At 45.6% G+C, this 24,019-nt stretch overlaps 3 protein-coding genes, 1 long non-coding RNA gene and 1 pseudogene across 4 annotated transcripts; 1 reads left to right on the forward strand and 4 right to left on the reverse strand.

Annotated features, from left to right (window-relative positions):
- Window positions 1-6,351: 6,351 nt before the first annotated feature.
- Window positions 6,352-7,364, reverse strand: LOC100822730 (E3 ubiquitin-protein ligase SINA-like 10). Its single transcript, XM_010234638.1, has 2 exons — window positions 7,083-7,364; window positions 6,352-6,885 (listed from the first exon to the last, which is right to left on the reverse strand). The coding sequence occupies exons 1-2, from the start codon at window positions 7,362-7,364 to the stop codon at window positions 6,352-6,354; spliced, it is 816 nt and encodes a 271-aa protein (XP_010232940.1).
- A 1,507-nt stretch (window positions 7,365-8,871) lies between these two features.
- On the reverse strand, window positions 8,872-9,455 carry LOC104582997. The gene has a single exon (XM_024460014.1). It carries the CDS (start codon window positions 9,437-9,439, stop codon window positions 9,020-9,022), a length of 420 nt encoding a protein of 139 aa, XP_024315782.1. The 5' UTR covers window positions 9,440-9,455; the 3' UTR covers window positions 8,872-9,019.
- Window positions 9,456-11,161: 1,706 nt separating this feature from the next.
- LOC112271173 (protein FAR-RED ELONGATED HYPOCOTYL 3-like) lies at window positions 11,162-12,193 on the reverse strand. The gene is made up of 3 exons (XM_024460256.1): window positions 11,522-12,193; window positions 11,282-11,437; window positions 11,162-11,200 (listed from the first exon to the last, which is right to left on the reverse strand). Exons 1-3 carry the CDS (start codon window positions 12,191-12,193, stop codon window positions 11,162-11,164), a joined length of 867 nt encoding a protein of 288 aa, XP_024316024.1.
- A 1,058-nt stretch (window positions 12,194-13,251) lies between these two features.
- Window positions 13,252-14,342, reverse strand: LOC112271080. The gene is made up of 3 exons (XR_002963891.1): window positions 14,107-14,342; window positions 13,850-14,023; window positions 13,252-13,653 (listed from the first exon to the last, which is right to left on the reverse strand). It is a non-coding gene; the product is annotated as an uncharacterized LOC112271080 (long non-coding RNA).
- Window positions 14,343-21,758: 7,416 nt separating this feature from the next.
- On the forward strand, window positions 21,759-23,807 carry LOC104582999 (annotated as a pseudogene).
- The last annotated feature ends 212 nt before the right edge of the window (window positions 23,808-24,019 follow it).

Consider the following 24,019-nt stretch of genomic DNA (forward strand, 5'->3'; position numbering starts at 1 on the left):
TTGAGCAAGAAATACCACAAATCATGAAATCAAAATGAATTAAGAGAAACAAAGTTTTTCACATAAATCTTATTCTAACCCCTTTCCCTCTGTTTTTTCGTTGGATCTGCACGCATCACATTAATTCAATGAAATATCTGAGAACTAAGTTTCAGAAACAAGAATGGTGCAATCAGTTAGCATATACGTTCATTTAATTTGGTTAAATGGTTTTCATCACATGCATGGACCTTCAATAGCATTAGAAACTGAATGTACACCTGCACCTTTAAGGTAAAATAATTTTATGCTGCCAGCATGAGAAAATTGATATTTCACTTTTGGTGAACCAATAGAAAATATGCCCATTTTAATGGACTTCGACATTTATTGATATCGTCATAAGTTCTGAAAGATAAACATCATTAGAAAATAAATATATCAATTATAGCCACACACACACACACACACACACTCCCCATGTTCAAAAGGAAGATGGCATGTTTAAATTAACATAACGGTAGTACTATAACATAATAACATTTAAAACTGACCAATTAACCTGTAAAAATATGTACAACAGTACGTACAAGGGTCTGAGGTCATAATTCTATAGCTCATTACTGTGCTATATATGTATGCTTGTCAGTGCATGAAGCACTGTATTGGTTTCATGACGAGAATGATTTCCTTGTAAGCACTGCATCTGCAGATTCTTCGTCTCTAATTAATGAAAGCTGTCACCCCACTTCAAGGAAAAAAATATGGTCGGAGCCAGAACGACAAAAACTAAAATAAATATAAAAAACATCCATACAAAGCATCGATGGAACCGGTACGGCAGATACACGATCCACACATACATCTATAGCCAATATATCATGTATGCAAGCATCATCAGTAAGGAAAAAAAAATATAGGAGGCGACGGTGACGCACCGGTTTCTCTAGCAAGTGGCGAGGAGGTTCGGGAGGCAGAGCAGCATGAAGGCGGACGGCATTGCTGGCAGGCTCCTCATGGAGGAGGTTGGCGGTAGGACAAGGTTTTTGATTCAGTTTAATATCTTTTTATAGCTTTCAGTTTTATTAGCTTATCTTCTACATAGTTTTTCTCCTTCAATTGATTTGTTACAGCACAAACCGTGTATGTTGTGCGTGCCGTGAAGTTAGGACCGCTTGCCGATCGATCTGGACTCATTCGTCATCATAAGATGGCATCACTGGAAATGGATTATTATTGTTGATCTGCTAGGCATTGATGTTGATTGTTTAATCGCTAATAAAAAGGAAACAGAAAAGCAGCAAGCAATTTACGCTGCACAAAACTACCATTGTCCAATTCATCGAGTTCTTGACCCTGTGCTAACAGAGGGTTTTTTAAATGGTGCAAGGGCCAACAATGAGGGTGGAAGGGATGACTGTGAGGGTTGTAAGAGGGACGCTGGCGGGCAACCGGCCAGAGTTGATGGAGTAGATGGAGGCGGTTCGGCATAGTTTCTTTGGCCTACTTCGCCGAACAAGGTGAAGAAGGGGAAGCGGTGGAAACCCTAGCGCTGCCACATCTCCTCCTCTATTTGGGGCGAGAGAAAAATGGAGTGGTGAATGGGGTAGGTGCCTAGGTGGCCATCTCGATCTATCTCAACCTTTTTCTTTATTCGCAGCTTGTCGGGGGCATCCCCCCATGGTAGGCCCACAACGGTGATTTGGCCCACCAGGGCCAGGATGGCCAACGCCCATCCTAAGAAGCCCACCGGGCTGAGTCACATTCGCATCCATCACTTGTAGCTGTCTCTCATACCAGCAATCCCATATAATTAACCTGCTAGTGCGGACCACAATCTGTCGATCTTGATTATCCATGTGCACCAACCCCTCCTTAATCGTAGCACGGTGACTCCGTGTGCAAAGTGTCACACAATCCAACTCCAAGTTCCGGTTTATCAAACGTTGCTTATTGATTCATTTTCGAAAGAAAAAATCATGACTGCTTATCTTCTCTTTCAGATGGTTCTAAACGAGTGCATCAACAGATTCAAACTGCAGCAGGCCAAGCAAGTCTATCCCACATGGCAGCTAGCCAAACAATTAGGCCCCAACAATTCACTAAACCAGTAGCGAATGCGCCAATCTGCGAATAATCTGCAGGTCAGATTATTATTCTCAGAAGTCAGAAGATGCAGAGTGAGGCTACAAATCCACTGCACAGAATTGCCGACTGTCATTGGTCGGGAAAAGTGTACATATGGTGTCGGACGGTTGGTCGGAATTTGTATGTAGGGTGACGGGCCGTTGGTCCGGAATGAAAAATACGAAGGAGTCGAACTGTCGGTCGGCAATTGCAGTGTTAGTGTCAAACGGTCGGATGTGACAGTCTTCTTTGGGATAAGAACAAACTTTTATGGATTTGCAGAAAAGGGAGGCTTTAACAGAAACAAAGCAAATAAAAGAGACTTATGTTGCAATTGAAGGACCCAACAACGTTGTCCTTGAGAGCCTGAGAATTTCTCTTACACGGTAAAGTAGTTAAGATAAAGGTTTAAAATTTTGTTGTTCAAACTTTCGGTACCCACCGAAATGACCAAAATTTTGGTAATTCCGGAAGTATTGCAGGTTTTGGTGTTTGAAATTTCAACAAAAATTAACCAAATTTTATAAAAATTGTAGCAAAACATAAGTTTGTCTAGCACAAGTTATGCAATATATAGCTATCAGTCAAAACATAAGTTTGTTGAGCTCAAGTTGTAGTCAAACTTAAATTCTTAACCGAAAGGCTAAATTTTGAAACCCACTGAAATTATCCAAAACTTTGCCGAAATTTCATCAAAATTTAAAACTTTGATTAAGATATAACAGTTGCATCATATGCATGATTGAACTGAACTACCTTTTGTTTTGGACTCAAGTTATATTAGTGAAACTGAAATTTTTAACCGAATCTAAAGCCTAAAATTTTCAGACCACGAAATTATCAAAATTTAAAACCTTGGTTAAGAGATTACAGTTGCATGTATTGAACTGGTCAGCGATCATTTTCGATCCATGGCGATGAATTAACTGCATACCATTTGTGCAGCCCAAGCATCATCTCAAGGGGAAACACGCTTTGCTCGAGCTGATTACAAGCTTCCCCGACAGCCTTCCGGTTGCCGAGGTCGTTGATCGATGCTTATCTATCTGTACTGCTTATCTATCTGTACACCATGTCTAGCCGGGCGCTAGCTCCGCCCACCATATATATATTTTTTTTCTCTTTTAGCTCCAGAGAACTCAGCTGACATCTACAACTCCCTCCGATCCTAAATTTTGGCGTTGTTTTAGTGCAAATTTGAATTAAAACAACGACAAGAATTTAGAATCGGAAGGAGTAGATGACATCTACTGGCTGTCAGGCCAGCAAGACATGGTGCACAAGAACGGCAGACCCTAGATCGAGGATAACAGCGAACAAGGTGTTGAAGAAGCTGTTCCACGAGATGAAGCAGCCGAAGGATATGGCAGACATAGAGAAGGAGCTCCGGAGGGAACGGCCAGCCACCGATATGGCGAAGCGGAGCTGGTCTGCGATGGCCTGTCACTGAAGCCGGAGGAAGAAGAAGACGAAGCAGCGCATGTGGGATCACGGGCAGGACTGGAAAGCTCACCAACGCACATCTTCCTGAGCTACTCGACCTGCCCGGTAGATTTCGAAGAATTTTTTTCTGATCTGATACAATTTGGTGCAATTAGTGCACGTGAAAATTAGTGACTAATAATGCTCGGTTGATATATTCTTGTGCTTCGATTGCGCGATGCACCTGGTAATGAAATATCAAGCTTAGAACTGTTAATTTTCTACTCTCCCGTCCCATATTAAGTGTCGAAATATTACATGTATCTAGACGCTTTTTAGGTATAGATACATGCATATTTAGAGAAATTTAAGTCACTTAATTTGGGACGGATGGAGTATTTCTTCTGAAGATCGTTTCAGATCATAAAGCTCTGACCGATGTGATCATCTATGAATCCAGTGTATTGCATGCATGCAAAGCGTCTTAGCTCTATAAGGGGACTACATGCATGGTAGGGTAACTTAGCATTTTAGCAAAGAAGCCTTTCCGGAACAAACCCACACAAGTAGGGATGCTATGCATGCAACGACATTCAGACAGATTAAACTGCATGCATTTCTATATATCGATCGATCGAGAGCGACAACGAGAAGTCAAGAATCAAGACATGCATGCATGCAAAGATTGACCAGGTTATTTCCCTCGCGTTGCCGTGAAAAATTGTGTATGCACATCTGGATATGATGTTAGGAGCAAATATCAAACGAAGCAGTAACATCTCTGGGTTTCAATGATCCTTACTTAATGTGATGCCTGTGCAGGCTAGGTGTTTGTTAGATTGATTGCTTGGCATCCATGCTCATTGTGCCGTGTGTGTTAACTGAATCCTATTACTCCAGTGTCTACACGTTGCTTCCAATCTGATGTTACTCCTATGGGTGTATTATCTCCTTTACCTGATTTGCTAATACATTCGCATGCTCTAGATCACTGCTGGGTCCAACGAAAATGGTTTATTCTTTGTTTCGAGTTAAGGAAAATGCAAGTGCTCTGCCCATAACAAATGTTTATTTTCCGTTTCCAGCTTAGGAATGTGCCAATATGTTCTTCCAAGACTGGTAGCATGTTGTGTTTATTACTAGACCAGAAATTCCATAGTTAGACTGTTCAGTTCATTTGTTGTAGGCAAATTTTGTGTGTCATCCGTATTTCAGGTTTGTTAATGAATCTAGAGAAGGAACTCCTATTTTCTTAATCCAATCACTTTTGGAGTCTCAAGATTCATCGAAGTTAACATTGTCAATCGGTTTTTGTCGCATTGTCGAGTAGCAGTATTAACAGATACATGCAAGATCATCTACAAGTCTCGGCCTTTGTGTGTCTTTGGTTTGGAGGGGTATGTTAAGACCTGTTGTGATAACATTTCAGGAGAGATTACCCACTTCTGTGTGCGAAATCAGTAGAAAAAATAATACCTATAAATAAACCATAAACTTGTGATTAAGCGAATCGGCTATGTGATATCTATCAAACATGGAAACCATAGGAAGACTTATTAAGTAGGACCTTCGAATCTCAAAGCATCGTACAGGTTGATTAAGATGGGTTTCTCTACTTGTGTCTTCTATACATTTTTCATTACCAGCTCCAACTACTTTTGAAAATTGTATTTTGAATAGTGTAATGCTCTGGTCTCACTTGTGGCATCATAGGTAGCACCTTAAATTGCTTCCTTTTTTTCCAAATGTTCTTGGCTGCTGGAAATTGAAGTGCACTCTCTCCGTATACGGAGTACACAAGTAGGGGTTTAGATACCTAATATACAGATGGAAAAGTAGGGAATCGAACGATTCGTTCGATCGGAAAAAACGAAAACGTGTCTCGTGCTGGGCGCTGTCTTATCCAAGCCCAAGGCCCATTCGTTAAGTGCTAACAGTTTATGTAAATAGGCCTAGGTGGGCTGGGCTGCTGGGAATAGAACATGGAGATCTATTAGGAGGCTGGACTGCTGGAGGCCCATCGTTGGGCAAAAACTGGTTTCACGCTTTTGTCGCAGTGAGGCAGAATGAGAATTCGAGAGGGCCTCTCAAAAAAAAAAAGGGAATTCGAGAGGAGGGCGCCGGTCGGCGTAGATCGAGGCTCGAGCCACGCTGGACGAACAGAGAACTGGCAATGATGGGAAATGGTGGGAAAGGGGTTTTTTTTTTTGCCGATGTTAGGCTCGTACTTCGGTAGTTTGGTGACTGGATAGGTTGCATGTGAAGAGTTGAGATTAATTCCCTAGAGATTAAGATTATAGATACGGTTATGAGAATTTATATACTATTTTATTTTGTTAGAAACACACATGCTGTTAACTAGTTTTAACAAAAAAAAAGCAATGATATGAAAATTTCAGTACGTAATATGTTGCTAAGAAATATCAATGGCATAATGGTATGTCGATGAAACAACATTTCAAAATAATTCAACTGATACGAAATTGATATCATAATAAAAATCTCTTGGACTGAATTTGGCTCAGGTAGCTACCGGAGCAGATATATCGATAACATGCAGAAGAACAAAGGCAACAAATTGTTCGATTCAAAATTCAATTAATGGAGTGTCTTCTTCGTCCCGGCCGGCATGTGGTGCTCTCTTGGCCACTAGAGTGCCAGCGGCAGCAAACTAAAGCTGATCAATTTGGAGGCTGACAGCCAGCGTTCCGTCGGGCAGCATCAGCTCCCAAGGCACCTCCAAGTACATCCCCTGCCCGGCCTGGCCCTTCCACGGCGTCGGCGCGCCGCCGGCAAGCGCGCTGCTTCTCACCCGGGACGTCATCATAGGCCCCATGTTGTTGTCCACGCCGGGTAAACCCACGACGACGAGCTTGCACCGGTATTGCGGCCCCGCGGCACCCTGACGCAGACCAGGGACACTCCCATGGCCGAGCTGCTGCCGTTGAGCGTGCCCAGTGACACAAGGAAGACGCTGCGGTCGTCCTGCCCGAGGACGAAGTGCCATGGCTGAGACAGCGGCAGGGTGAGTTTCAAGGGGTGGCCGTAGCTGACGGTGGATATGGCCCGCGCGTGGGCGGCGTCGAAGTGGCCGAGCAGCGCCAGCGGGGTGCCCAGGAACGAGCAGCCGGGCTCAGGGCACAGGCAGGGCGCGTGAAGGCATGTGCGCAGGTGGTTCATGGCGTCGTGGTAGACGATGTGGAGGCCGCAGCCGAACTCTCTGTACACGCACGAAACCTTGGCGGCGGTGAGGATGGCGTTCAGCGCAGGGCGGGAGGGTTCCGTGCGGCTGCAGAGTTCGCCGTGCATGTGACGGCAGTAGTCGCGGCAGCACACCACGTGCCCCTCCGCCTCGCACTGCAACACAAAGAAAGAAACCCATTCAAACGTAAGAGATCAAACAAATTTTATCTTTTTCTCTCGCTACCCCAAAACGACAAATTCCTGACAGGGCTAAACCGTCAGCAAAGGCCAAAAAACCGTCAGGAACACTTATTCCTAATATAGAAACAAATATCTTTGCATCGATCGACAACTTGGTTGGGGAGACTCACCTCGAAGAGTGGGGGCTTGAGGGGGCGGCAGCAGCTCTTGCAGTGGAACAAAGCCACGTCGATCCTCGCGTCAATCTGTGGCAGCGGTGGTGACGGCGGAGGCGGAGGCGCGGCCAAGGACCCATCTTCGGCACCAACTTCTCCTTCCTCACGTTCGTTCTCTTCTCCTTGCTGCTGCAGTCGTTCTTGCTCGTTTTTCATCACCTGTGCCACCGCTTTCACCTTCTTGCCACCGTCACGGTCCACCGGCGACGGTGCGCCCCTCTTGTTCCGCTCACTCATGTCAGCCAGGCCAAGAATAGATTTTTGTGATTTTTTTGTTTTCCCTTGGGGATTCTTTTATAGACTCGTTCTGTACATATATGGAGAGTCATTGTTATTTTCTTGTATTGGAAGAAAACACGTGTTCTGCACCGTATAATGGTATGGAGTCGTTATTCTTTTCTTGTATTGTAAAAACCACGCGCTCTGTACCATGTATTGTAAACCGACGCGTTCTCATGTATGTTAGAGAACACACATGGTTTATACAATACAAGAAAATAATAATGACTCCATATATGATACAGAGCATGTGGTTTTTACAATACACGAAAAAAATAATGACTCTCCATATACTGTACAGAACAGGTGTTTTCTTTCAATACAAGAAAATAATAACGACTCTGAGGGGCGGAGCCAGGATTTGGAACATGGATATACACGTTTTTTTTATTAGAGATGATCTAAAGGACGGTAGGTATAGCACCTATGTTTTTTTATTAGAGATGATCTAAAGGACGGTAGGTATAGCATCTACGGCGCATTGAACAAACATACTACACATGTACTTGGCAAACTAATCTTTTACCACATACAATTTCTTAACGTATACGATGGAGTATAAATCACACACCTCAACACACCCGACGCCAAATGAACACGAACACATGTAAAACAATGGTCATACATTTGGCGACTAAACAAGACACAAACTCTACAAAACTAGCTAGCTAATTAAATCAATCGACATTGAGCTAAACAATATGTAAATAGGACATAAACTCTACAGGAGTTAATAATTAAACACTACACAAATTCTAAATTTTGCCTACAAATATACAAGCAGTACTCTGCCAAAATACCTGGGTATGCATTGCATACCCAGGCATTAGGCTGGCTCCGCCAAAGTGACATGGTGGACTTACACAACGGGGACAACAACAGGGTGCATCAGACTACATCCACAGTACCCTTGAACTTGCTGGTGCCTCGGGAGCTTATATCGTCCAGCGAAACGCTGACGCTCAGCGTCCAAATTGATCAGCTTTAGTGCTGCTGCTGCTGAACTCTGGTGGCCGGCCCAGACGACACCACATGCCGGGACGAAGAAGAGACTTCACTGAATTTTGAATACAACAATTTTGTAGCCTTGATCTCCTTCATGTTTTGTGTTATATGGCTTATCGATATGTGGTCGTTATTATCTGCTGTGGTCGTTACCAGAGCCCAAAATTTCAATCCAATAAAATTTCGCTATGATATCATTTTCATGTCAGTTGAATTATTTTTGCGACATTCATAACTGACACTAATCGCTGGCTGCATTAGCATGGGATCATTAGAGAAGACTAATGGACACCCATCTTGTCGATGCGAACGCTGAGCAGCAGCACTTACGACGCTCCAGATCCGACCAAGAACTTCCTCAAGATGGTCAGCTACTCAGCTCCTCCAAGTCGAACAAGGCCTCGGGCGCCGCGCTGCAGGCCGCTTCAATGTCCACATGATGAGCATGGATGCCAAGCAATCAATTTATCAAACACCTAGCCTGCACAGGCATCACATTAAGGATCATTGTAACCCAAGAGATGTTACTTCCAGCTAACCATCAGGCGCTAAGAAAAGTGACACCTACAGACACTAATAACAATCGCAGGCTGCATTAGCATACAAGGTCAGCTCATCTTGTCGACGCGAACGCTGACGGGCAGCACCATGTCCGCCGCTCCAGCAGCTCCTCCGACCAAGAAGTTCCTCGGCACCGTCAGCACGGGCAGCGCCTTCACGTCGACGGCCCCGGGCGCCGCGCCGCAGACCGCCACGATCTCCACCAACACGGCGTGCGCCCTGCTGTCCGTCTTCATCCCCGGCGCCGGGGGCGGCCCGTTGGCCCACATCTTGACCGCGTACCACGGCGGGCCGCCGGCCCGAATGTACACGGCCGACACGGCCGTGATGCCGGCCTGGCCGCGGCCCACAGTGAGGAGGAACCCGCTGTCGTCGTTCCCTTCCACGAGCATCAGGTGCCGCGGCGGCCCCATGGCCGGCAGCCGGAGCATGCCGACCCTGGCGTGCCGGACCTTGTGGACCGGCATGGCGTGCGCGGCCACGAGGTGCACGAGCAGAGCCTTTGGGGCCCATCTTCAAGGTACTCCATACCTCACCTCCTTCAACCTCCGTGGATCGATTTCGCCTGAAACAAATTAGCAATCAGTCAATCTATTTGTGTTGTGCTTGTGCAGTGCAAAGGCGGGCACACGGCGTGCGAGAGCTGCCTGGCGGAGATCCCGGACAAGCGGTGCCAGAAATGCGAGCACGGCGGCGGCGGCTTCGCGGTGCCCGGCGCTGGACAAGGTGGTCTCCTCGACCCAGATCGAGTGCCCGCACGCCGGCTGCCCGAGCTTCGTCACCTACCACGAGGCCGGCGAGCACCAGAGCGTCTGCCCGCACGCGCCCTGCTCGTGCCCGGAGCCCGGCTGCTTCTTCCAGGCCGGAGGCTTGAAGGGACGGGAGCAGATGGGGCAGTGGAGCACGCTCGAGTCCATCATCTTCACCGTGACCTCCACCCGAGATCCGCCGGTGCCGGAGCCAGCCTCCGCCGCCACCATTGCTCCGCCGCCTTCGTGCACGACGATTTCCTGCTTCACCTCGCCGATGGGTGGTGGCTCTAGCCTTGGCTTCTTCATGGCGCTCTGACTCTTCCCCGTCGCCGTCGACGGCGAGCCGCTGTTATTCCCCACGGCGCCTGCTGCCCCCTGCATCCTCTCTCTTGAAACTGCAAAAATGTCTTGTAAAAAAGACAAAAGCCACCTCTGCTCTTTGTGGTGAAGATGAAGACGGAGGCAGCTCCGGGTAAAGATAGGAAGAAGCAGCTACAGTAGCTCCCAAAGAATTACTGCTGCAGGCTGCTCTATTGGATTGATTCGGGTCTGCTCCTGCAGGATTTCTAGTACGAAAATAAAATAAAATGTTAATGCGATTGATTGATTGGTTGATTTCCCATTGGCACATGTTGACGCAGTAGGTCGCACGGCTCCCTAGGCGCTGCTGTTGAACAAACCGTGTGGTCTTTGGAACGAGATCCTCTGACGTACTGGTCAATACTGCAGAGGGACATAAGTTAAATCTGTTCGTTCATAGTCCATCGGACGGCAGCACATCAAAACTCAACGCGAGTCGGCCCAAAGCCCAGCTCAACGACGGGGAAACAGAAATCGGCGCACTACAGCTGACAAAAGGAAGACCAGCGGCGGCGGCGCCCCCTCCTCCCGGCCGTCTCTGCTTCCACCGTGGCGGTGCGGCGCGGCGCGACGCTGGTGGCCCAGGTGAAGTGCGGCTTGCCGCAGAGGTCTACAGTTCGGCTCATATTGTAGAGGAGGATGGTGGCGTTGATGGCGAAGGCGAGCTGGAGGCCGTCCTCGTCGCCGGCCGCTGCCCAGGCTCACGCTGGTCCTCCCGGCCGTATCGTCCTCGTCGCCGCGCTCAACCGCTGCCCAGACACACAAGCTGGTCGCGTTCTCGAAGAGAAGGAGCAGGAGCGCAGGAGCCCGTCCTGGTCGCATTTGACCTGTGCACTGCTGCTATCCTGTTGTTAATTGAATTTGGAGACGCAAAGTGCAGGAAGCATCCTCGCTGTTAAACTGAATTTGGAATTGCAAGAAAGATTGAGACGTAGTTGTGATTAGATGTTATGACTAAAAATAACTACGACAGTACTCTTGCACAAAATGGCAATTGTTGATGCTAACTGAATTGCACATTGCTCGTAACTGAACTGAAGTAAATCGGAGCACATGATTGTCAAAAACAGAAATATTTCACCACAGCCCAATAAAATCTTCATCTGTGATTGGTCCCTATAAATTTAATAAACAAGTAAGATTTTATAAACAACTATGATCTCTATGTTTGTTTTATAACTATATGAACAAGATTACCGTCAATAATTGAGTGAACCTAAGATTGGTCTCGTAGACTTCAGATTCTTTCCCTTTGCCACTATAAACACCATCATTTGCAACTTGTACTTGTGCATCTGCTTGTGATTGTGTTGGTGCACTGCCACTACCTGCCTCTTCCCCAACCTCTTCTATCTGTGGTGAAATAAAATAGAACGGTTATGAGAATTGAAGGACAGAATGATAACACTGAAATTGCACTTTTATTTAGCAACATACATTTTCCCTCTTTTTTCTGAACTTGTGCTTTTTATCGAGCCAAGTTCTTTTTCGTTTTGAAGTTTTTGTTTCAACCTCCTTTTTCTTTAGGCGCGCGTTAGTCAACAAGTCATCTGGTGGGCTAGCATCTGTGGGAATCGTAGATGGATACCAAGGAGTGCTTGTGCATGCATTGAGTTTTTCTTGAATTTGCTTACCAAGGATGTCAAGTGTGCTATCCACCAAAGCAACACATTTTGGGAAGTTGGATGCTCGATCCGCCAAATTATGAAATTGATGGGACATATATCTGTAGCTAAGCATGGCATCCATATATGGGTTTTCAATTATATTTCTTCCCTCCTTGTCTTGTACAGCTCCACTTCGTGCTTCTCGTGTCCATCGCTTTAACACATAATGTGATGGCAATGACTTGATGTTCATTAAATCAAGAACTTTAAGAGCATGGCCACACAATATCCCAATTCTCTCATATTGCTGGCAGCTGCACACAACTATTTGTCTCAAAGGATCACCGGTAACTTTATACTCTTCTTCGATGGTAAAATCTCCTACAATATATTCATTACAGCCATCCAATTGCTTGGTGCAAGCTGATAAGGATCTTTCATATTCACCTTGGAAAACTTCAAATATACAAGGTGTATATACTTTACTAGCTTGCACCAACATAGGTGGTGGTCTCCTCATAAATAATTTTGGTAACTTTTTCCTTGAGTCAAATTCTGAATTCAGTTCGTTATTCCTTTTTCCTTGCACCACCCTTTCAAAATGCTTAAAGAAACGGATGATATCGAAATCAGATTTGAAATGGATTTTCAAATCATTGTTCAGACTCTCACTCAATTGTGTACTTCTCATTCCTAGTGTGAAGACATCCTTCATATAACATTCAGCCCATTTTTCTTTGAACTTATATATGCTATCCAACCAAGTTTGCTTGCTCACCTTTTTCCTCATGAGGTCAAACTTTTGTTCAAATTCTGCCTTGTCTTCATACTCAAACATGCACGCACTAAAATCTGCCAGAATACTAGTTTCTTCATTCTCCTCTCTTTTCTTCTCTTCATTTTTTTCTTTCTTCTTCTCTTTTTTCTTCTTTTCCTTTTTCTGATCTTCATCCTTCTCTTCATGTAGATGCTTGACAGCATTTTGCATAATGTGAAAGGTGCATAATCCATGCCATGCTTCTACAAACACTTCTCCAACTGCCTTTCCCATTGCGGCATCTTGATCTGTATATAATGTTTTAGGCACCTTTCCTTTATGAGCATTTAGAAAGGCCTCAAACAACCACTTGAAAGATGCAAAGGTCTCATCATACATGAGAGCAGCACCAAAAACTACAGTTTCTCTAAAGTGATTGAATCCGACAAAAACACCGAAGGGCCTACTCTCTTTGTTTGTTCCAAAAGTAGTGTCAAAACTAACCACATCGCCAAAATGTGCATAGTCCATGATCATTTTAGCATCAGCCCAAAATATGTTTGCTATTTGTTCTTCACGATCCATTTGCAATGCATATTGGAATGATGGGTTTTCAACAATCTTGTCTTGAAAAATACTTAAGCATGCTACCTGCTTGGCCATATGCCATTTCTCGTTGGCGCTTGGTCCGCAAATAATTCTTGTGATCACGGAGGGTATAGCTAAGATTGAGTCCTCCACCAACTTGGTGACTTGCAAACTCATGTGAGGCTTTTGGCCCAATACCTGGATCATCTGCCATTTCAATTTCAAAAGCTTGTAACTCTGAAATTTTCTTCTGTGACACCATTAAATGTAAAGTTTCTGGCAGGTGCAGTGTGTGATTGTGTTCCAAAATCAGCTTAGTCACTTTGAGATTTTCCTTTTTCCGGTCCACATTAACACTCATGTGCACTTGGCAATCGGTTCTAGTTTCAGCTCGAGGCAACTTTGTTAAATGGTCCCTTTTGTCTTGTGATCGATGACCCTCATTTGCACAAACAAATTTACATGATGTAACTTTCCCATCAGATGCTCTTTTGTTTGTATACCTTTTTCTGACCTCAAAGCCTTGCTGCCCACAATAGCTCAGCCAAAATGCCCAAGCTTCATCTGAATTTGTAAATTCCATGCCAACATGAGGTACCAAACCTGGCAGTACAACTCTATAGTGTAAAAATTGAGTTAGTGTTGGAGTTATGAGTGGCGCAAGTGTGGAGAAAATATTGGAACCAATAGTATTGAAAAAGAAGTTGTGGAAATAAGCAAACACTAGCAGTACGTAAGGATACAAAAATCATATAGCCTTTTCCTGTTTAAATTACCGATTTCATGCCAAAGTACTTGAGATAAGGAAAGTACCTATTTAAATGAGGATCATTGCTTGATCTGTTAATCTCCTCTGCCACCTCTGTTTCTTTCATAGTTTCTTCTTCCGTGGACAAATAGAGAAATTGATCAAATTCAACCATTTAATTCCATGAGAAATAGGGGAGTTGATCAAACCAAAGTAGAGCAGCGCTTGAGCTCCAGGTCCTGGCACAAATTCGAATTCAGGTGATTGTCGTCATGTGGGAGACAGAACGAGAAAGGGAGAAAATCGGGCAACTGAGATCTACCTGGGAATGACGAAGTAGATCAGCACGTGAGCTCCTCCAGGTCCTGGCGGGAAATCTCTTTCTCTCCCGCCGTACTTGTCTAACACCCTGTCCTCTGGCGCCTTTTTCTGAGACAGCGCTCTTCTTTTCCCTCTTGGTCCTTGGACTGGGCTTTGGGCCAACCCATCAGTGCGTTTCCAGGGGATCTGATGTGCTGCCGTCCGATGGACCACGAACGAATCGATTTAACTTACGTCCCTCTGCAGTATTGACTAGTACGTAAGAGGATCTCGTTCCATGGTCTTTGGTCCAACTAAAATTTTGTAACCTTGGTCGATTTTATTACCAGGTGTGAATTAACATTTTCGGAAGAAAAACATAGTATAGGCTAGTCATCGGATCGGAGAATAACATATGTTACTAGTTTATATTACTATTTCAATAGTGCGTAGTAACATATTTGTGCTAATATAAAAATCTCATTATTAGTTTTATAGACTCATTCTATCTTGAGAAGTGTGATGGTAACACATCTAGTTACCCCAACATTCTCTTTCCTCGTTAATAACATGACACATCATCAACGTTGTTATTCCCCACGGCGCCTACCCCACCCCACCCCCCCCCCCCCCCAATCCTCTCTCTTGAAACTGCAAACAAAAGCCACCTCTGCTCTTTGTGGTGAAGATGGTGTTGGTTACACTGCTTTATGTGTTGTGTTGGATGGTCTTTTTTTTTATTGTGTCGGGTGGTCTTCGACTCACACGTTCTCCAAAAGATTCGGTTAGGATGAAAACACAAGAAACATAAAAAAAAAAGGTGTTACAAATATGGAACATAAAAAAAATGAACGATTTCTTTTTCAAAAGACAAAAAAAGGAAAATGAACGAAATGTTTGCTATGGACTCGATTGTACCAGCATGCCCATGTGTCGGGCCAGAACCTTGCATTTTCCTTACGGTTTTGCTATTTCTTAATTAGGCGACTGAGAAATAACTATTTTTTCTTAGTCGATGATAACGACCTTTTGATTCAATCATTGAGATTCTTATAAGATTAATATAAGTCTGATGGATAAAATAATCTTGATTAGATGGCTACGATTGTTGATTGAGAAATAAATATTTCTTAGACGACTGAGAAATAGACACTCGTGTTTCCTTGAGTACAGACAAAGAATAAACATACTACGCGATGAACATGGATGCCAAGCAAAACAAGTTATCAAACACCTAACCTGCAAGCACAACAAATTATGCAGCACCAGAAACAAAATAGACAGAGATCGACGTGGGAAGAAAGGGGAAAAGGAAGGACGCGCGATGGACAATCGGACCAGGCGGCGGGTTTCGGGAGCGACCACGTGTCATCCTGCCGGCGGTGCCTTTCCATCCCGCCGAGCAAGAAGAGCGCAGCGATTCCGCGAGGTTTACTGAGCAGCGCCCGACATGTCCTCCTTGAAGAGCACCTCTCATTTCTTGATATATTGTTTTGAGTATCGATCGATCGCTAAATCTGCTTGATCGATATTGCACTTTGACAAATTGTCTCGTTCAATCTGACCGGCATGTGTGGTCTAGGGCCTTTTTGACAGAAATTCCCATGCTATATTATACAGGGCACGAACTTAAGGAAAAAAACTGTGCGTCAAGCGCTTATCTTCTCATAATCTCGTGAGACGGGACGGAAGAGCGAGGCCGGCCGGGTGCTGCACGACTATATTTGCATCCATGCGTGTACAGAATCTCTTAATTAATCCCACCGCGGTGATCGATCCTGACCTAGCTAGCAGCTAGCGATCTCGTTCAACTCTCGAGAAACTAGATCGATCAATGGCCGCGGCCGCAGCAGCAGCGTTGCCTGACGACCTCCTCCTCGACATCTTCTCGCGGCTCCCGGACCCCGTCGACCTCCTCCGCTGCGCCGCCACCTGCGCGCCCTGGTTCCGCGTACCACCGCCGCCGGCAACCTTAGCCCTCTCCCACGCCACGGCTCCTCCTTCGTCCTCGGCGTCTTCTACCAGAGCGTGGAACCATCATCGGTGTCCAAGAACATGAACAATGAACCTTATTCGTACTGGCCGCCGCAGTTCGTGAGGCTCCACGTACCGCCGCTTCCCGGCGTCTCCTTCTCCTACTTCTTCCCCAACTCCGACGGGCTCTTCAGCAGCGGGGGCAGCTACTACGCCAAGCCCCTAGCCTCGCGCCGCGGGCTGCTCCTCGCCCGCATCACGCCCACGCGGGCCGCCGATCACCACCGGCGGAGGCTCCACCAACTCGCCGTCTGCCACCCGCGCCTCCTCCCGCCGCCTCCCTTCGACCAACTCGACCTCGCTGGCTACGCGCTGCTGCCCGATGCCGACGATCCGACTTTCTTCAGGGTGCTCGTCACCGCCATCGTCGTAGTCTCCGACTCCGGCGACCGCGGCCGCCGCCTCGTGCACCACGCCTACTCCTTCTCCTCCGCCACGAGCCTCTGGAGCGTGCCCATCGAGTGCACGACCAGCGGGCTCGCCATGCCCGGGCCGCGCGCGGCCACCGTGGACGCACACGGCACGGCGCACTGGCTCTACCTTGACACCTCATCCTTCTTCATCCTCGCCGTCGTCACGGGCGACGCGACACACGCGGCGCTAACCAAGCTCCCCTTCATCGAGGTCTTCCAACGGGAGCACTTCCACCTCCAGCAGCCATTGTTCCCACGCCGACCTCGCGCTCGTCCACAACCGGCGGGACGACGCCGGCGTCGGCGTGCTAGAGCTCTGGAAGAAGGCCGATCACGGCGGTGCCGGAAGCTGGGTGCGATCGGAGCAGGCCAGGTTCGAATGGTGGAAGGCGTTGGGGTTGGCGGAGAGTGCAGCTGGCAAGCTGCTGGTGGTGCAACGTCGTGGCGCCGTTTGGCCCATCTTCAGCTAGCTAGCTTGATGTCGAGAGCGGTTAAGCGGAGACGGTGGATTGCAGCCATGGCAGGCTCGAGTGGTACTACCCGACACAGGTCTGTGACGCCTTTGGGAGATGCCATGGGTGTGATAGTTGCAACGAGTGCACGTATAATTGCCGTGTGCTCTACGAGCTGCATTGGCCCTTCTTCCTCCGTCACATCTCAGCTTGGAGCTAGCCTGCCCTGTAAATGAACATCATCGAGCATTAATTGGTCGAGTTGCAATTATACATGTACAGTACTAGAACAACATGTTTGTTCTTGCACGAATGGTACGTAGTATATAATCAGGCATTCTGTTTTCTTAATGACATGGTTGAACTTTTTGTTTGAAAATGTTTGAAGTAAGTGATTCCCGATTCATATATTTTTTGACAGAGAAAGTAACATATGGTATTAGTAGCATCAGGAACGACGATAGAGGTTGCCAGGCTAGAATACACAGTGTGCTACGTACTGTAGGAAGTAGTACTACATACTAGTTCGGAGCATGACTGAATTAGTAAAAAGCAGAACCTACTTCATGGAAACTGCAATGCAGTAAACATCCCACCTTGTACAGTCTCAAGGGCTTAGTACATTCCTCACACCATCGCAGCAACAAATAGACCATGATCATCTCATATTATCGCTCCCGTACGTCCTGCCCCCTTCTCTATCGCATAAGCCGCATCCACATTAAGCTTGACATAATTTTCTTTCGGCTTCTTCAAGGGGTGCCTAGCAATCCTCGCCCCACCCTTCTTCATTGCACGGGAATAATTCAAGGCAAGGACCGAGGTCGCTTGCGCCGATCGGACTGGCAGTTTTATCTATGGGTAGCTTGCCGCCAGGGGCGGAGGCAGGGATCAGGCCAGCCCTGGCCCTGGCCCCGCTAAGATTTCGGTTTTCTACTCGAGTCTCTACATAACTTTGCGATTTTATCATGTGAGTTTCATATTTTTATGTTTTGGTCCTCCCTAATAAATAATCCCTTCTATTTTGTCCCTTTCTATAAATTTTTTCTGCCTCCACCCCTGCTTGCCGCTATTCCCACCAAAGGTACCATATAGTAGTAGCAATACGGTCATTCCGCATGACATGAGGAAGTAGTAGCGCCTTGGCTTCCTGTTGGAGAGAGAGAGAGAGAGGCCTTAGTCGTATTGTTTGTTACATGAGGTTGGTATCGATAGGTGTAATCCCAATCTTATCTCTTGATTGGTTACACGACAACAGATCTTAGATCCCTATCGATATCTCTAACAACTCTAACACCCTCCCTTAATCTAAACCGTGTGACAAGTTTTGGTTATGCCGAAATTCCTCCAAAGCTTTGAATGGAAGAGATTTGGTGAATCAATCCGCCACTTGATCATGTGTAGACACAAACTGTATGCTCAACATTTTGTTGGTATCTCTCTCTCACGGACAAAATGATGATGTATGTCAATATGCTTCGTTCTTGCATATATACATGCATGGAAGACAACAGATAGATAAGTTGCACCCATATTGTCACACCATAGAATTGGAACTTCTTTCAATGTAACTCCAAGTTCCTTGAGCAAAGATTCCATCCAAATTAATTATGCATGATGTTGCATTGGCTACTGCTTTGTATTTTGCTTCAGTGCTTGAGCGAGAGACTATTGCTTGTTTCTTTGAACTCCAAGATATCAGATTCGGTCCAAAAAAATACAGCAAAGCACCTGTTGATTTTCTGTCATGTAGACATCATTGCCCAATTTGCATCTGAGAAAGCACTAGTCAAGTAGAGAGTGGGATTTCCTGAAAGTGAGTCCCATTCCCAATGTGTGCTTTATATATCTCAAAATAAATGTGACAGCAGTCCAGTGTAGTGTAGCGGGAGCATGCAAAAATTGACAAACCTTATTTACCGAGAACGATAAATCTGGACGAGTCAATGTCAAATATTGAAGTGCACCTACTATGCTTCTATACCTTGTTCTATCTTCGGTACCAAGAAGACTACCTTCATGTGCATAAATTTTCTGGATGATAGGGGTGTAGGTGACGCCTTGCAGTTTTGCATGACCGCTTTTGTCAGCAGATCTGAAGAATACTTCTCTTGAGTTAGCAACAGCCCATCAGCATGCAGTTTCCTTCACTTCCATGCCCAAGAAGAAGTGCAAGTAAGATCCTTGAGTGCAAACTGCTCACTCAGATCATGAAGCGGTGCTATAACAGCTAGCCTGGCTTGTTGAGCTTGTTATATTACTGTAATATCATCAACATAGATTAGTACAAAAACAATAATGCCCAACTTATTGAAGATGAATAGTGATGTATCAGATTTGGATGGAACAAAAACCAAGATCATGTAGTTTAGTGCTCAACCAGGAGAACCATGCTGGAGGGGCTTGTTTGAGACCATACAATGCCTTGCGTTTGCAAAGGTGATATGGTGCATGAGATCTTCATATCCAGGTGGGTTGCTTCATGTAGACTTCCTCTTCCAGAACAACATAAAGAAACACATTCTTTACGTCTAGTTGTCGTCGACACCATCCCCTGGAGACAGAATAGACAACACAGTCTCATAGTAGCAGGTTTAACTACAGGACTAAATGTGTCCTCATAATCTATGCCATAGGGTTGCTTGAAGCCTTTTGCTACTAAGACTATTGGTTGTTTTCGTAGGTTATAGCCCATGGTTTTTGGTTTTCAGGCGAGTTTTGTATATCATTTTGTGCCGGTGTAGAAATATAACTGTTTTGGCCGTTTTGGGGGTCATCGCCTGATTTTCTGATAACGTGAACCCCGATGCACGGTTTTGGAAAAATTTGGGCCGGTGTGAAAACAACACTATTTTTTCCATTTTCGTGGGATATAGTCCATGTTTTTTTAGGGTTTAGCCGATATTCCAATATCGTGACACCGTTACGTGGTTTTCGTGCTGCTTTGGTAGGTAGGAGAAAAATCACCGTTTCACCATTTTTGTGGGCTCAATTTTTTGCGTTTTGGTGGCAGATGCAAACAAACACCGTTTTTTCATGGCTATAGCCCACGTGTTTTTGGTTTTCGGCTGATTTTTCGATATCATGACCCGCAGTACATACTTTCAGGTCATGTTAGGCCGGTGCAGAAAATCACTATTTAACTTTTTTGTGGGCTATAGCTCACATGTTTTGGGTTTTGGACAATTTTCATATATCGTGACACCCCCTCCCCTACATAGTTTTGGACCATGTTGGCTCAGTGCTGAAAAATCAATGTTTGGGGCATTTTCATGGGCTCAAGCCCACATTTTTGGGGTTTTCTTTCCGATAACGTGACCCCGGTACATGGTTTCAAGCCATTTTTTACAGTGCTTTTTATGGCCGTTTTCGTGGGTTATGACCCATGTTTTTGGGATTTTTGGCCGATTTTTGCAAGTGCAACCTTGATATGAATCCGGGTTTTGCTACACCCGGACGCACCGTGCGTTCTATTGTCACTGCACGTTTCACTTGATGTGGACTGTCCACGTGCCTTCCCATCACATGGGCCTGCCCTTTCTTTCCCTCTCCATGGGCCTCCCCCTTCTCACCATGCACATGCCCTCTCTCTAACACCCCCCCCCCCTCTACCATATGCGTCGGGCCGCCCCCCCCCCCCCTCTCTACGCACATATGCGGGGCTGCCATGCCAGCGATGGGGAACACATATGTGCGGCAGCGGGAAACATATATGTGTGGCGCATGTGGCGGCGACGGCATGGCGGTCCAGCATATGTGCAATGCGGCGGTGAGCATGTGCGCTAGCCATTTGCTCTGACTCCTCGCTATCTTCTGCACAAAACTCAAGTAAAGTAAGAGTGGGGATTGCTAGCGCAATGCGCTCGGGTATAGCCAAATCTTTTCAGCCTTATTTGGTTGAGAGTGCTGCTTAATCTGGTGTCAAAACGGAAGGAGGGTCTCTCCAGCTCGCATTTGCAAGAGCTAGCTGATCGAATCATCGAACCACGTTGGTTGTTTTGAATATAAATAAAAGGTACCCCATCCGATGATCGATCAGGAAAGTAGTAATCAACCTAACTGTGATGTCTAGCATTTACCCAAACTATTCGGTTTCCACGGTAATGCTATTTCCCTAGGAGAAGAGCATAATTTTGATCCTTCAATCGCCACGGAAGTCTAGGTTTAGACCCCTGATCGACGGAGCTGTGGAGCACACATAAAAGTGAACACCGAAAGAGAAAGAAAAAAACAGGAATTTAGAAAACACATGAATAAGGGGGAAATATAGGATTTGTAAAACGTGGGAAACAGAGATGAGTTGGTGTTTCGAATGCAGGAATGAAAACACATGGAATCATCGAATATTTTTCTTAATTAGGAGTTAACCAACATGGAAATGAGTAAAGAATCAATACTCGGCATGAAATAAATTGAAGTCGATCCATTTGGCGCCGTTCATTTCTGTAGCTTCTACTCGGCCCAACTTTTGCCCCGCCTGTAGCTTCTACTCTTCTTCCTCCTTCAAATTTCGAAATTCTCCCCACAGCTGCCGCCATTCGAAATTTCGAAACCTTGAGAGAGACAAAGAGGGCGGGAAAGAGCCAAAGGAGATACTACTATATAAGAGGGCAGGACCGCGGGAGAGAGCCAAAAATTGAGGGGAGAGCCAGAGAGAGAGATCGACCTAGAGACTATAGAGAGGCAGATCAAGGGCGGGAGCGATCGAGAATCCACTCGATTTCCTTGGATCGATCTCCTGCCGCCAGGTTCCGGCTCTCATGGCATCTAGAGCCATGAAGAACGAAGCCGAGTGCAGCGCCGCCAAGAAGACGGAGGTGGCCCTGGCGGCGGCGGCGCCCGCCGGTTTCACTTTCACCATGGACGACCACGACATCCTTGAGTGCCCCATCTGCTCCCACCCGCTGCGCCCTCCCGTTTTCAAGGTATACCCTCCCTCCGTTCATCTGTTCCCAAACCCTACAAGCTCCTCCTCCTCCTCCTCAATGATGTCAGTGCATGCATATATATGTCCAAGAAACATTTTTTCGTATGCTATAGTATGCAACGAGTCTGTTACTTTGATTTGGTTGCCCAACTGTAGGTAGGATAGATGTTCCCCACTGAGCTTACTTCAAAATTACTAGCAAATAAATCCTGAAATGGAACTTTTTTTTTGCGGGGACCTGAAATGGAACTTGGATGCCAGGCTCTCTGGGTTTTGCTGTCTGTTTTCTAAAATTAAATGTCGTTCAATCAGTAAAGGCTAAAGAGTTTCCGTGTCTTAAAGTTTCTCATTGTACGCAAACCCAAATCACAGAGAACTGTGTTATAGCAAATTAGCAATCACTAGTACTTGATCGAATTAAAAATTAATTAATCAGGGTTGAAAATTGTAGCGTCAAAGCTTATTTGATGGTGCAACTATGACTCTATGAGTCTGCTATGCTACTCCGGCGAGATATGAATAGGATGGTGCGCCTTTCCACTATACTCCTCCGAAAATGTGGTGACCATCAATCTCCTTCTTTGGTCTAACTTTGAGGAGATCACTGTTATATATGACTGCTAGAATATAATGTTCTATCGATCATTAGCACCTTCACATATTTCAATATCCGTAAGTTTCTAATGCGAAAGTAAAAAACGGTTGTAACCTGAACTCTAAGTGTACCGATTGGCTCAAATTGTTCTGATGGCATACTGCTGGCTTAGACAATTCATCAGGTATGGCCAGAATAGCCACAACTACATATGATGCCAACATAGTTAAACTCTCAAATAACAGTTGCACATGATGAACTTGGGCATTCTAATTGGTAGGCTATTTAGCTTATTTAATTGGGATCCCTATTTAATTACATGCAAGGAACTCCATTTTGCTCCATTCACTTTTCTGCTTTGTGCATTTTTTAACTGGAACTATTTTACGGGAATTCCTCAATGCAATGCATACTTCCAAATTCTCATGTTTGTTCACCATTTCAGTTGCACTTCATTTAGCTAAAGTTGTTACCTTTTTTTACCCAATTTTTTCCGGGAAACAGTAGGCCAAATGACGACCTACTGCAAATTTTATTGATAAATATGTTACAATGAAAGAAAAATAAGTTACAAACTTACAATGCCGGTTATCAGGGAAGGTTTATCATTCATATATCATTACTGATTCATTTTCTCTTCCTCAGTGCACTGTGGGGCATCTCATATGTTCATCTTGCCATGACAAGCTCCTAGACAAAGACATGTGCCACTTCTGCTGCCTCTCCACAGTTTACAAGCGCTGCTACACGGCAGAACGTCTCGTCCAATCCATCAAAGTTGCATGCTCCAATGGCAACCATGGATGCGCTGCAAAGATAAAGTACTACCAGAAAGAAGACCATGAGAAAACTTGCCCACATGCGCCATGCTTCTGTCCGGAAACCGGCTGCGGCTTCAGCGGGACAACCGTGGCGCTTCTGGACCATCTTTGTGGCCAGCACAAGTGGCACTCGTCCAATCTCAAAGTACAACCGTGAGCTCAGCATCACATCAAACCGGGATCAACCATTCTCGCGGGCGAAGATGGAAACCTTTTCCTGGTTAGCATGCTATTGGATCTCCGCGGCGCTATCATCATTTCAGTTTGCTGCATCCAGCCTCACGATGCTGGATCCAAGTTCAAATGCACTCTGAATATGGAGACATGCTTTGTAGGACAATATGTGATGAAGGCATTCTACACAAGGAGCACTAATCTGCATGATGGGCTGCCTACTGATTGTGATAAATTCCGTGTGCCAAGCAATTTGCTTCGTGGTGGAACCACCATGCTGGGTGTGACACTGATCAGGCCAGAATAGGATCCATGTTTTGTGTAGCTTTTTCTTGAGATAAATTCTTTTATGTACTGTACTAGCTCTTTTTAGACCAATTCTTTTATGTAGCTAGCTCTCAGTTTCAGTAAAAGCTCCTCTTTTTTTTCTTTTTCTTTTTTTTGAGAATCAGTACAAGCTCCTAGCAGGTGTACGTTTGTGTTTTCGAGCTGTTCGTGGGCCGGTTATGCTGTTCCTGT

The sequence above is a fragment of the Brachypodium distachyon genome, chromosome 2, assembly GCF_000005505.3.
Source record: "Brachypodium distachyon strain Bd21 chromosome 2, Brachypodium_distachyon_v3.0, whole genome shotgun sequence".
NCBI lineage: Eukaryota > Viridiplantae > Streptophyta > Magnoliopsida > Poales > Poaceae > Brachypodium > Brachypodium distachyon.